Source organism: Syngnathus leptorhynchus, chromosome 16 (assembly GCF_054491065.1).
Source record: "Syngnathus leptorhynchus isolate UIUO chromosome 16, UIUO_Slep, whole genome shotgun sequence".
Lineage (NCBI taxonomy): Eukaryota > Metazoa > Chordata > Actinopteri > Syngnathiformes > Syngnathidae > Syngnathus > Syngnathus leptorhynchus.
The window spans coordinates 6,493,143-6,506,384 of NC_141210.1; the positions used below are offsets into that span (position 1 = coordinate 6,493,143).

Here is a 13,242-nt window from a genome sequence, read left to right on the forward strand (position 1 = left end):
GCATTAACAAAAATACAACTAAATTAAAACTTCATAAATCATGTTTCCCCCAATGTAATGGAAAGACCCACACCGTAATCTTTGTATTGATATTTTCTAATGCAACTTCATCCTTTAAAACGACTTTATCTCAATAGCTTTTTACCTTCGCCGACTATCATTGTCTGAAAACATTATGTTCATTCGCCAAGGTTGTCAGCTTCTTCGCTCATCTTCAAAACAAAACGAAGTGTGCTCCGAAGAGAATGACAGCGACTAGTCTAACACGATTGGCCCTTCCATCTTGAGCCCTTATCAATTATTAACAAAACGACACTAGATAAGATAAATTTGATGGAGATGGCTCATAACTTTTTCAGTTAAACCACGTCAGGGCAAGCCATTCAGCTGATTTCATTACAGGAGAAAGGGCTGTTATAGCTGCCGACCCGGCGGTGCTGACAGCATCAAAATGCAGCCAAAGAGAAACCAAAGAGCCAAAGAGAAGAATGATGGGACACTCACCGGGATGGTAAACGTCAACTATGGATAGTATTTGAGAGAAATGTCCAGAAATATAAAATGACAATCGCAAATGGTTCTATTTCGTAAAATAAAATAAAATGAAATAAAATACAATAAAATACAATAAGATGGATGAATGAATGAATAAATGAATGAATGAATAAATAAATAAATAAATAAATAAATAAATATAGAATTCTCATACATATATGTTCGCATATTTTTACGAGTGACACTCAAATTTAAAACAAGGAGCGCTAGGAAAGCTAAGCGTTAAGTGCGAGAAGAAAACTGTGAGAGCAGCACCATGATGTAATTCGACACAAACACGCACAGCCAATTATAAACGCACTCAAACCCGCATTGTGCGAATATTGATGAGTACGTGAACACAAAAGCAGCACACGCACACTTCCACAGATGTGCACGTGTGTGAGGGAGCAGCAGATCTGGTGCAACATCGGCAAGACAGTGGGAGTTGAGCCAAATGAAAACAAACGGCCCCAAAACAGTAATTGGACATAAATCATGGTGCATTCACTCTCCCCTCAGTCTCTTTCCGATTTATTTGACACACAACAACACAGTAGAGCATCAGTGTGCATCTGTTTGTGTGTACATGTGTGTAATTACGTTGCCTGAGGGGAGACAGACACAGAAATGGATAAATAATGTTCTTTGATCACACACGAACACGCACGCACACTTACTACAATCGACATCAACACTGCCGCAAAAAAAGTTTTTCCAGCCTCGAGCGCTTTCATGACAACAAGGTACACGCACGCATGTTTGCATCCACAATTGAGTCGTATGGCAAAACTCCAGTTTCATATATTTAGAAAATGTTCAGACTGTCAGACTATTTATTTTTTATTTTTTAAAGGTTATCCTTTAGTTGAAAGATAAACGCATTGAAATTGAGGGTAAGAACTAGATGTTATGAGCAGTTTTTAAACTCAGCAAGTTCAGCTATTGCGGCCTTCAGAAAGAAAGGTCAGAGAGAGGGAAAAAAAAACAAAAAAAAACAAAGTAAGAACATTTCTTTGTGTGAAAGAAAAAAGTCAGATTTTAAGTAGGTGAATAAACTATTCACACTGCACGGCGCTATTCAATGATGTGCCAGGAAAAAAAACAAAACAAAAAAAAAACCTGTACAAATGTGTTCCCAAGAAGCTCATTGTTTTTAATCAAAGGTATCGTAATTAACTTTTTTTTTTTTTTTAAGTTATTGGGTGATTTGGTTTGTGCTTTTGAGTCTGTAAACTTGTGACATAGTTGGGCTGATTAGTTTTATTTTACTGCTAGATTATATTCAGTGAAAAAAATTCCATCAAAGTGTATTTCATGTGAAAGTATTAAGTCATTCTTTGGCTACTATAAAAAATTTGCAAATTAGGAACCAGCCGGCTTGGCAAAAAAAAGATGCGAGCTCTGTGATATAACAATATTTTCCGTACCTATCCGGTTTGAAAACAATTTTGTCAATTATGTCAACCTTGACAGACATCAACCCACACAGTCAAAACATTGAAAGAATGAGGCCGTGCAATAATTAAAGCGTTGATGCAAGAAAATAACTCAAACATGAATCCAGAGAGTCAAAATAAAGAGCATAAAGAAATGAAGAAAAAAAAAACATGAAAATAGGAGTGAATCCGTCAAACAATCTCACTCAGTGATTTAAAAGAAAGAAAGAAATGGATATATTATTTGACAAAAAAAGGTTACTAGATGTTTAGAAGTGACAAGCACAAATAATAAAAAAGCAAATAAATAAATAAAAAAAAGCATCTCTTTTTTTTTTGAAGAGGGAAATGATCTCCAATCAAAATCTCGAGAGCTTTGACTCAGTTAAGAGATTGAGCCCGCATGTGACAGGAAGAGGAAACACTCACTCACATGTGCATACATGAAGTGCATATGCAAAGCCAATAAATCATAAACGCGGTGAAATTTCACACACACAGCATGAAGGCGTAATCAGCAAGAGACAAACACACTGAGACTCTTACAAGGCGTAATCAGTCGAGGCGAGCGTCGCCTTATATTTCACATGAGGATTAGGGGGAAAATCTGGGTGGGGAGGAAAGACTACTACTTTCCCTTGAGAGGGAAAACGTATAGAAAGCTTCACCCCCACCTATGGCGTATAAAGATTAAGGAGGCAAGGCGATATGGGGAAACCAGCAAAGCCAACGATTCATCACAGTGCACGCTGGGAGGATTGTGTGATGGCTTCATGTTCGGAGCACACATTTTAACAGCTCGCAAGTTCTACTATGACAAAAAAATATATATATATTATCCTTAAATGTTTGGACTGCTTAAAGTCATTTTTCCCAAAAGACGGCATCATAACACTGGCCACTAAAAATTGGATGTATCAGATGGAATGACCACAAACACAAATATGACTCACGGGAATTCCACACGACTATACAGGGGAAGATAAATAGGAGCTTAACCTAGAGGCAAAAGGGGATGTATGTGTGGGTGGGTGTCTAATACACTAGCCAAATTGGAAGCCATGACATCACACTCCATGACATTTGGAAGTAAAGCTCATCAATGAAGCTATGAGGGGAGGAAGCCAAACAGAAAATAAAAGCACACAAAGGTGTGGGCTGAACACATGGAAGTGGATAATTCCTCGCTTGTCTGCGCCTGCAGAAAAAAAAAAAAACTTGCTGTGTCAAAGAGCTGAAATGCTTCACTCAGAGGATATGAGGCTTTCAACAATTTGTGTTTACTCTTGCAAGAGGCGTCGTGTTTGCTATGTGCCAATCAGAATTTTGGGTAATTCCTTTTCCCTTCAGCCTCGCCTCTGGTCCAAGGGATTATTATCCTTCTGCCCTTCATTTCTCTGCTTCGTCGCTCCACCTTGTCACACTTCTCCCTCCCTCCCTCCTTCAATAACCGATTAGCACGGTAACTTTAAGACATTTGTATATTTACTCTAAACAAAAAAAGACTTTCTTGGTTAAAGGTCTGAAGGTACTCGAAACTGTTTGTTTTGTTCTCTGTTCTGTGTCTGTTTAAAAATGAATATAATATTGTGAATAAATAAATAAATAAATAATTTATTTTATTGTATTGTGGGCCACGAATTTTGGAGCAAGATGAAGGTCAGTACTCCATCTCATTGGTGTTTGATGAAGTCAGTATTTCACAATGTTACTGATGAAGAAGAAAAAAAATTTGAAACATTTTTTATATTAAAAGGCATATGACAAAAAAAAAAAAACCTAGCGCCCTCCACTGTAAAAGACAACATAATGGTCCAACAAACACCCAAATCTGCAACAGAGGCAGGTGTTTGCGCACTCTTGCATAACATTTTCACCAAGCGTCAAACAAGTTTTCCGACCTTTAACTCCTGCTTTGGAATGCCTGAATTCATTTCAACCTGTGCGCATTCATTCAGCAGAAACTAGAATAACATTTTCTCAACTGAAATGCCTATTGAGCCATTTGAATCCATTTTGAGTGTAACTTACCTTTCCTGCTTGCCACATATCATCACAAATATTTGATCATTCACAGCAGCCTACCTTATCTGCCATGATCATGGACGAGCCTCCATGAATGCCCAGGATGGGTATGAGCGTCTGCGAGGAAATAAAATCCAAAATCTGGGCGATGGCCTCCTGGTCCGTGCCATCCCCAAACACCACCCCGTGGATCTTTGTCCCGGACATCAGGTCACACATATGGGTGATGATGCTTTTGGGGTCCGTCTCATTGACGAGCAGACTGACCACATTGACGTCAATAGGTTCCTCTTTCCCCCACAGTGCCCGGATGTCTCGGTCCGAGATGTAGCGCGTGCGGCCCAGGATCACGGCGATATTTAGGACCGGCACTTTCTCGGCGGCACCTCCACTTCGTTGTTTTTGAGCTACCACCGGGTTGGTGATATAGGTCACCACCACCAGTAGAGCTAAGGAAAGCAGCACAGCATGACCGCCGCTGCCACGGGCCCAACCGCTGCTCCTTCTACTCCTCCTCTTGCTTCTGGTGCTGCTGAGGGACATACTTCCAAAACCACTTCAGCCTCTGCACGGAAGAAAAGACCATTTGTCAGAGTTGGCTTCTTTTAAGGAATGGTGTGAGACACGTATGAGTGAGGGAGAGACGAGGCTTGAGAGAGACATACAAGATGACTAATAAGTTTTCCGGTCGTAGTCACGACTACTCGGATAGGTAGGATGATTCAAACGGAGGCTGCTTGGGTATTCACATTAGTGACATGGAGAAATTGATTTTTTTCTCCAGAATCGGGTCCCAGAATCGGTAATGGAATCAAAATAAGTCTTGTGAAATAGGAAAGTAGTGAAGTAAATTGGTGTCAAGTGATACACTTTGACTCTGAGACATGGTGGAGGGGGGGGGGGGGGGCTAATTGTAGTCTGGGTCGTTAGTAGAAATTAGTCATGACCAGATGCAACACTATTGGACATCATCCATTTAACAAAAAACAAATGTTTTGGTGGTTGTCATACTTGAATAAAGGGATTTTGATAGTTTAATTAAAGTTACCAACACACAAGAGTCGGAATGTTACCTTTTAAAATTCAAGGTTACAATTAAAGCACCTCCACTGATTAATTTTCCCAACCAAATCTGTGAAAAACGGTTCCATCATGTTCCCGAGGTGGTACAGATGGTCGTGTTTGGTGTGGGCTTTGTCGGAAAAGTATGATAATATGATGAGATGGCGTGTGAATCAATATGGTAAGACATGTAAGGATGACATCAGCGACTCTGGACCAACCGGGGCAGAAAAGTACATCGACATCATCGTCTCACATGCTCCACAATTTACACCTTCATCTCCTTCGAGAGACATCCAATGCTCACAGAGCATGAAAGATTGAACTTCTGTGTGCGTGTGAGCGAGCGAGAGAGCGAGAGATGGCGAGATTGTTGTGCAGATGCTGACAATTCGCAGTTGACGGGTCGACATATTTTGGTGTCATTGCAGAACCAGTTTGGGTCTTTTATCACATCTGATAAAATTAAAGATGGGATCACGGGTTTTATAAGCAACATGGCGTCATAGATTCTAATTTCCGTTCACAGGAGCGATAACAAGACTCAAAAGTCTCGGGAGCGACCGTGTGGGTTTCGCACTCATCAATGAATCAGTTTGACCCCTGTGAAGTATAATTTTGTTTACAACTATGGCCGCAGTCGAGCTCTAATGACGCTGTGATTATTTTCCCAGTGACGGGTGAATCAATCATTGACACAATTACTTTTCTCCGTGCGGTGAAAGCAGCAGAGGTGCTTACCCTGAGTGGAAATTTTCAAAAGAAGTGTACTTTACTTTTACTTGCATGATCTTGTTTGATCACATGACTCGGGTTCAACCAATCCAATGTGACATGGAAGTTTTCAAAGTGACCTATTTACACGTCAGAAATGCTTCTTATTATATCGTCCATATTTTTAATAACAAATTCTTAAGTCTGCTTCAAATAAAACGCTGAACTCCAAACGGCCGTAAAAGGAGAACAACGCTGCCATGCCAGCATGCTGAGCTGGGCAGAAAAAAAAAAAAAAAACTGTCCAATGAAGAACAAGCTAGTGATCCATTAAAATATGTGCGCTTCAAATTCCAATACAGTGTCAGCATTTGGCTCAGGACAAGTCTGCGGCATCACATCGGAGCTTTCCGAAATTTATAGGGAACAAAAAATGAGCAGAGAAAGTTGTAAAAAAAGGGGCTCACATGCTAGGAACGAGAAAGAAAAGTGAGCCAAATGGGATTGAAGCAGTATGGCGTCACACAAAGGCTCCCCTACTTTTGGCAAAACAACAGTGGAGACATGTTTGGCAGGCACAGCCGTAATCATGGATACCAGTCACGCAAACACACTACCACCGAAAAGAAGGAAGCAGTGTGAACACACACACACGGAACAAAATCATTCTATATCACTCCACCTCCACAAAGCCTATTTTCTAGTTCACACATAACCAGCATCAATAATTCAACTTGCATTAGCTTTACATGCTGATTAATATGACCGCATTTACCACCGCAGTCATGATAGTTCTCGTATCTTCCTACGTTCTTATACATCTATGATTTATTTACAAAGTGGAAGCCAAGATGGTTAATATCGGTGGATGTTTTACTCAGCCAGGTAATTTTATGGCGTGATCCGTATCAAGTGTGCCGCACTCCAAGCGAGGTCAGAGGTAACTCATTTCACAGCCTTTGTCCTTCCCTGGGTGAGAGTCAATAAGCTCCCAGGTCAGATCAGCTGTAATTTGTCCATCTTTCTCTGGGTGAGGGCCAGACGGATGTGGCTGGATCATCTCCAACGAGAGCAGCCTGAGGGTTTCACCTGAATCAGACACCTTTACCATCTCGGCTAAGCAGCGTCTCTCCTTCAAGCAAGCTTGACGTTTACATTAGAAGACAATTTTAAGATCCTAAAGAAACGATGGATTGCTTTGAAACAGAGAATCACAAGGTGCGATTCAGTGGTGTGGATCCTCGTAGCAGCTACTAGCAGTAAATCACCAGTTACAGTTCACTGATAAGGCGAGAAAAGGCCTCAATCCACATCAATACAAAATTATCCAAACCATGTCTTGAGGTCCTCTACATCCATCTCTGACATTTATTTTTTATTTTGTATTATAGAGCCTACCGCCATGTTTGCTGAAACAAACAAACCACAAGAACATGACGTCTGGCTCAGTTGGGTTTAAAAACCAAAATGATCGCAGAAACAATTGAAAAAAATAAGTAATAAATAATAATTATGTTGTTTTGTTTTTTTGCAGGAGTGGCGATACAACTTGGACGTGTTGGCTACAGATGTTGCCCCAATACATGTGTGAAGTACTTTGCATAGCTAAAGAAGTTTGCGCAATGGGCAGACATGTTGAGGCGTAACAGACGATTACTTCCGCTGGGCTTGTCATGGGTGCTAATGCACATTGCGCAGAGCAGATGGCAGAGAACAACAGAAGAAAGAAGTTCACTTACAATGCATAAAAGTTTTTTTTTTTGCTGTGCTTTGGAGATCTTCAAAACAATGCTATCCAAATAAAACCAACGCTCGGAAGAGAGTTTAATCTAATCGGCTGTAATCCAATTTGAAATAGCTGCAAGGAAGCTAATTTGATTTTTTGTCTTAAATTAGTTTTCAGTTGGGACGATTTCAATTGATTAATTGGCCACTAAACATGTTATTAGTTTACCACAATTAACACAAAAGGCAGTTTGGATCATTGGTGTGATGATTCCATCGAACGCAGTTTGGAATTGAAGCAGTTAGTTCCAACTTCAGAGTAGAGTTATCAAATAATTGAACCTATTGTCATGTGCTAATTGGACATCGTTTTACGTTGGCTCCATGTTGAAGCTTTTGTTCATGAATCATTTAGCATTTCATGGCATTACAGTTGCAAACAGGTTATTTTGACACTATATAAATAATGCCGCAGTGTTGCTTTGCCCAAAAAAAACAAAAACAAAAATTGTTTCTTTCCAGAGTGCTTTCTGAGGGTCTGGCTCGGAGGTTACACGTCATAAAATATATGGAACACGGTAACCACATCATCCCTTCTGTTGCCTCGAAAGCACTCGATTGGTGGAATTAGTGGTCTTCAAGCAAATGATTCGCTACTTTGCATGATATACATTGGGATTTGATGAAATGCCATCATATATAAGCTTCTCAAGCTTTTTTCTCAGGTGAGCAGGGAAAGCAGAAAGCTTTGGTGTTGGGCCTCAATCTACATGAGGGGGGAGGTGTTAATACTTGATTTCCTTTTTCTGTCAAAGAAATATGGATTGGCCCTCCATGGGCTGCAGCTGACGCCTATTCTGAAAGGGAGGAGGAGAGAACTGCGCTTCTACAACGTGACTAGAGCCCGAGAACAGGGGATGATGAGAAGAGAGGAGGTTCAATTCGGTTCAATCAAGAGAATACAATACAAGAACGACCCCTGCTGGTCAATATGGGGACTGCGTTCTCCCTCCGCGGTGAAGACACTTGTGTCGACTTAAAACATGTTTTAACACCCATAAACGATTGCATCACGTTCCCTTGGCGTTAGATAAATGACTCAGAACTGAAATAGAGTTGAAAGTAAGAAAAAAAAAATCACATTATTGTTCATGATTCTCGGAATGAGTCGTGCATGAATCAAAAGTTATCCCAGAAAGGTGGAATAAACTCATTTTGATATAAAGTGGAGAATTAAATCATTCCCTTATATTTTTTTCAGTAGTTGATCTATATTTCTTTAAGTAGTCCACAGTTTTATCGAGTTGGACGCCTCACATGAATGAGGACGAATTTGCGCAACCGTACGTGAGATGCGTGTTTTTTTTTGGATTTTCCAATCAGGTGAAGGGTGTTAGAATGATTTTAAAAGATTAATGTACATACAAGCCTACACGGGGTGTTGTTAAATTGATGCACCTCCAAGCAGCCCGCGCACTCTTCACTGCGCAACTGGATGAAATATGAGCTAATTACCAGCGCCAATGCTGAGGGAAAAAAAAATATTTTCATTTGCAGCATTGATTAGATTGTTTTCCTTTCTAGTGAATTAAAATCAGACTCTTGTGATGTGGTTTAGTGCCGCACTTTGGCTTGGGGACTCCTGTTGGGGAACCCGCAGAGCCAGAGCGCATCGGCAACGGGGTGTAGAAGGTGTTGCATGGGAGCCCCACAGTGTAACATGAAGAGAAAATAAAAACTACTTACAACATCTCCCTTCCCCAGAGCTCCAAAATAGTAGCGTGAGATGACATTGCAACAGTCCCCTCTTGCCTCTGAGAACGCGTGCAGCCTCGGATGGTGCTTACTCTCAAACACTGCACAGCAGGGGGGGTGGGGGGGACTAAGCACCCGATATCTGGAGAGCAATAATTTCCACCGTGTCCCCCAAAAAATGACAAGATTGGAAAGAAATTCCACGATGTTCTCACTTTGTGACGGCGCCGCTGCAAAGAACATTAATGTTGTAGTAATCCAATCTTCATTGTGCGTGCGCCTGCGGCTGATTCTCCACTGCAATCTCTGCCGGCCCCGCGCATGATGGGGGGGCTCAAGCAGCCTCTATGAGATCACAGGTCTCGGTATCCGAGATGTCATTGCCGTCCCGGGGCTGAGGAGAAGGATGAGGCAGGCTGGACGCGCACATTCGTGGACCAGTAGAGAGCTCCTGCAGCCTGCAGAGCGTGCATGCATGGGACACGCTTTCTCTCGCTCTCTCTCTCCCTCCCTCTCTCTCTCTCTCTCTCTCGCTACCTCGTCGTGCGCATTTGTGTTTATGTGATGTGTGCACTGAATGTGCTCTGGTGCGTGAGTCTATTCCTCCATGCGCGCTCACTGCAGATACGGAGGCAGCTGGACTCTTGGTGGTTCTCTCCCGTCTTCTGTTAAAGCTCCATCAGGATGACGAGAGTTGGGTAAACGGCGTAAAACCCTCATTCTCTTTTTTTCCGCATGCAACCACGTTCTGCATTGTTTCCTTTTCGGTGAAGGGGGGGAAAAAGATGCCGTGTCTTTGGAGATTTTTTTCTTTTTTTTTTTATGGAGTCAATTCAGCTGGAAAGTGGAGCACATGCAGCAGAGCTGATAAATGGTGCAAAGAAGCAATGGTGCATAGAAAAGGGATCAATGCTGATCAAAGTCAACTCTTGCTTCTTGAGTACTGGGCATGGAAGGGGCTTCATGAATTCACCATAAACTGCAAGATGTGAACATTCATTTTGTTGGCATCTGAAGTTCCTTTACAAAAAAAAAAAAATCTTTGAAAGATTTATTCCATCAAAGCATCGTGCTTAAAAATTCTACAGACCACTGACTGCCACATTTGTCTCAGAGACTGTGCAGCATTTCATTTATCTATTAGTGTTATACTATTCCAAACAGGAGTGATACATTTGAAATAGATTAACCCTTTAATGCCACACACACACAACCTGTATGCAGCAAAGTTGTGTAAAATGCCACGTGCTTTCAACAGCTCACTAGAACCTCATTACAGCCGATCCCACGCCATTGCAAAAATATTACAACCTCACTACCCAAACAGAATCACACACTAAAGGTCTGCATCAGTTCCCATCGATTCAATTCAATTGATTTCTTCTCCATGCACCCCGATCAACCACAACAATGAACTGCAAATGAATGAGATGGCAAAACTTGATCCAAATGTCATGTTAAGCGCAATATTTTTTTTCCACACTGTAAAGCTGGTGTGTCCATGTCACTCAGGGTCCCTCAATAACTTGTCTAAAGAAATGTCTACTTCTGGACAACCAGTGTGTGTATGTATGGAGCTGCCAACATATTTTTTTTCTGTCTGCGACATCCGCAAATGTCTATGTGTGCATAACATACGATGGGAGTGGGAGTGCGGGTATTCCCGGGTCACCAAACAGCTGTCTGGGAGACGGAATGGCCGTAAGGGTTTTGCAGTGTACACACACGCACGCACGCATTCCCACCCAGAGTTCCATGCGCAAAGCAGTAATGTGATGAATCGATTACTGTTTAATGACTCCCTTTCATGTATACATATGATGTGCCACACACTATTCCTATCTATCCATCTCTATTTTATTCTCTTAGCAGAGAATCTCATATTTGAGTGATAAAGAAATGAGAAGGAAATGCAAATGTTTGAAGTTTTTCTGGATTATTTATTTTATAAAAATGTATATATGCAGTGCAGGACTGTAGCCCGTTGCTAATTTCCATCTGTAGTCCCCCCTCAGGATGATCCTTGAATAAAATAAATCAATAAATCCCCAAAATCACATCAAATTGGCATAATTAAAGTGCAGTTTAGATGATATCAGATTAGGCTGACAACTTTGATTATCCACTGACCAGATTTAAAAATAACAATGGCTGAAGTATGAAGGGGTATTCTCTGTAGTTGTAAAAAGGCAGAACCATCTTATTGGTAACTCATTTAGTGAATCATGAAGGCCGCAGCCATGGGTTCAAATCCATTACAGATGAATAAATACATAGCAAGGAAAATGGCTTTTGGGCTAGCAGCATGTGGACAAGTAGTTAAGATGCATCTTGGTTCACATCACAGATATGTGTTAATGATAATAAAGGTTATTCTTATTTTACACAACTGTAAAATTACATTTTACTGGCTGGATGTAGTAAAAGAGTCCTAGTGCAGGTCAAGGTCTTGCCAATGTTCTCATTTGATCTCTGAAACACTCCATTAAGCAGAAACAAACACTTTTTGGACGTTTCAGCACTGGACAGCGACACTCAGATAAATGCTTGTCAACGCAGACAGCATCCCCAAGCAATCTAAAATCAGTCATTGGGTGTAACTAAGACAGACTGAGTTTGCAACCACAAAAAAAAAAAATATTGATTTTGGACTGTATGCCTGAAGCAAGTCTCAAAGCAGAATGAAATACAGACATTCATAATAAATGAAACATCATTTCTTAACGAAGGAAGCGACAGAATTTGTACTCGCTTACTTTATTTTTTCTTGTATGTCTGTCTACATGAGTTGCTGCATCATTTGTGTTCAAGTCTCCATTACCTAATAACTAACACAACATCAAGGTTAGTTTTTGTGTAGTCCACGAAATAGTTGAATTACCATCTTTATGAAATTACTCATCCATATTTCAAAACTCACATTGACAAAAAAAAGTCGAATTGACTTGTATTGGAAGAATCTCATTCAAACTATAATGTTGTGGCTCAAGGTGAGTGTGTGCGATGACGGTGTTCAGAGCATCATACAAATGGCAAAAGTTGGTGCTGAAGTGCAAATGCAGGCTGGAACTGGGCAAAAGGCTTGTGAGGAGAAGAGGAGATAAGCAGGCAGACACATACACGATGGAGATGAGTAGGAGCCAATCTTTTAAAGTCACACTTCAAAGAAAGTTTAAGCCCAAAAAAGAGAACTGCTTCTTTAATGGACACTGCTGAAGTCAGCTTCATCACTTTAGCTCTGACTAGTGTCAGATATGGAGGAGCAGAGCTGCATTTTAAATGAGCTCTTTGCTTGTTAGGGAGACCCGATGTCCATTACAAACACAGAACGTGTGTGTGTGTTTTTAATAGATTAAATTTGCCACAGTGATATCATGAAATTAATGTTGCTCGTTAAAAATAAAAGTGGTGCAGACACAATCATTAATCTAGATGTTTACATTTTTTTTTAAATGTTTCTTGTTTGTTTTTAAAATAGTACAGTGTCGGGAAAAAAAAAGCCACTCAAGCATTGGGGGATCAATCAAACAAGACCCGAAGCTGAGATTTGAACCTCCAACCTCATAAAATAGGAATATTGTGCTTTCTAGTACTTTTTTTTTTTTACCTGTATACATAATTGATGCTCAAATACTGCTATCTAGCGTTCAAAAGCTAAACTGCAGTGAACAATGACCCAATTTCAAACAGTGACAAAACTACTGCAGCTTAATTGGCCTAATAATGATAATGAGTTTTGCCCAGCAGTTGCATTTTAAATATTTTCAAGAACATCAAGGTTGTTTTTTTGCTCCTGTAATTATATTTCGTAGAAAAGGACGATTGTTAGTCTTTTACCTTGCAGCTCATCCACGTCTCCACAATGTTCATCAACCCAAAAGGCTGCTTGTCATTTCACTTGCCATCAAAAGAAAACAATTATTATTATTATGGCAGATTCCATCCGAGCATGCAGCAAAACTTATGCTGTTCTCCATTCACCCTGTTT

The 13,242-nt window shown here is 40.6% G+C and overlaps 1 protein-coding gene across 1 annotated transcript in view; it reads right to left on the minus strand.

The window, feature by feature from the left end:
• Positions 1-13,242, minus strand: part of grin2aa (glutamate receptor, ionotropic, N-methyl D-aspartate 2A, a) — a 65,462-nt gene extending 52,220 nt beyond the window's left edge. The window contains exons 1-2 of the mRNA XM_085933801.1: positions 13,092-13,242; positions 4,059-4,563 (exon numbers count right to left, since the gene is read on the minus strand). Of these exons, the coding sequence (XP_085789927.1) occupies positions 4,059-4,541 (483 nt within the window). The 5' untranslated portion in view covers positions 4,542-4,563; positions 13,092-13,242. The remainder of the gene's footprint in view (positions 1-4,058; positions 4,564-13,091) is intronic.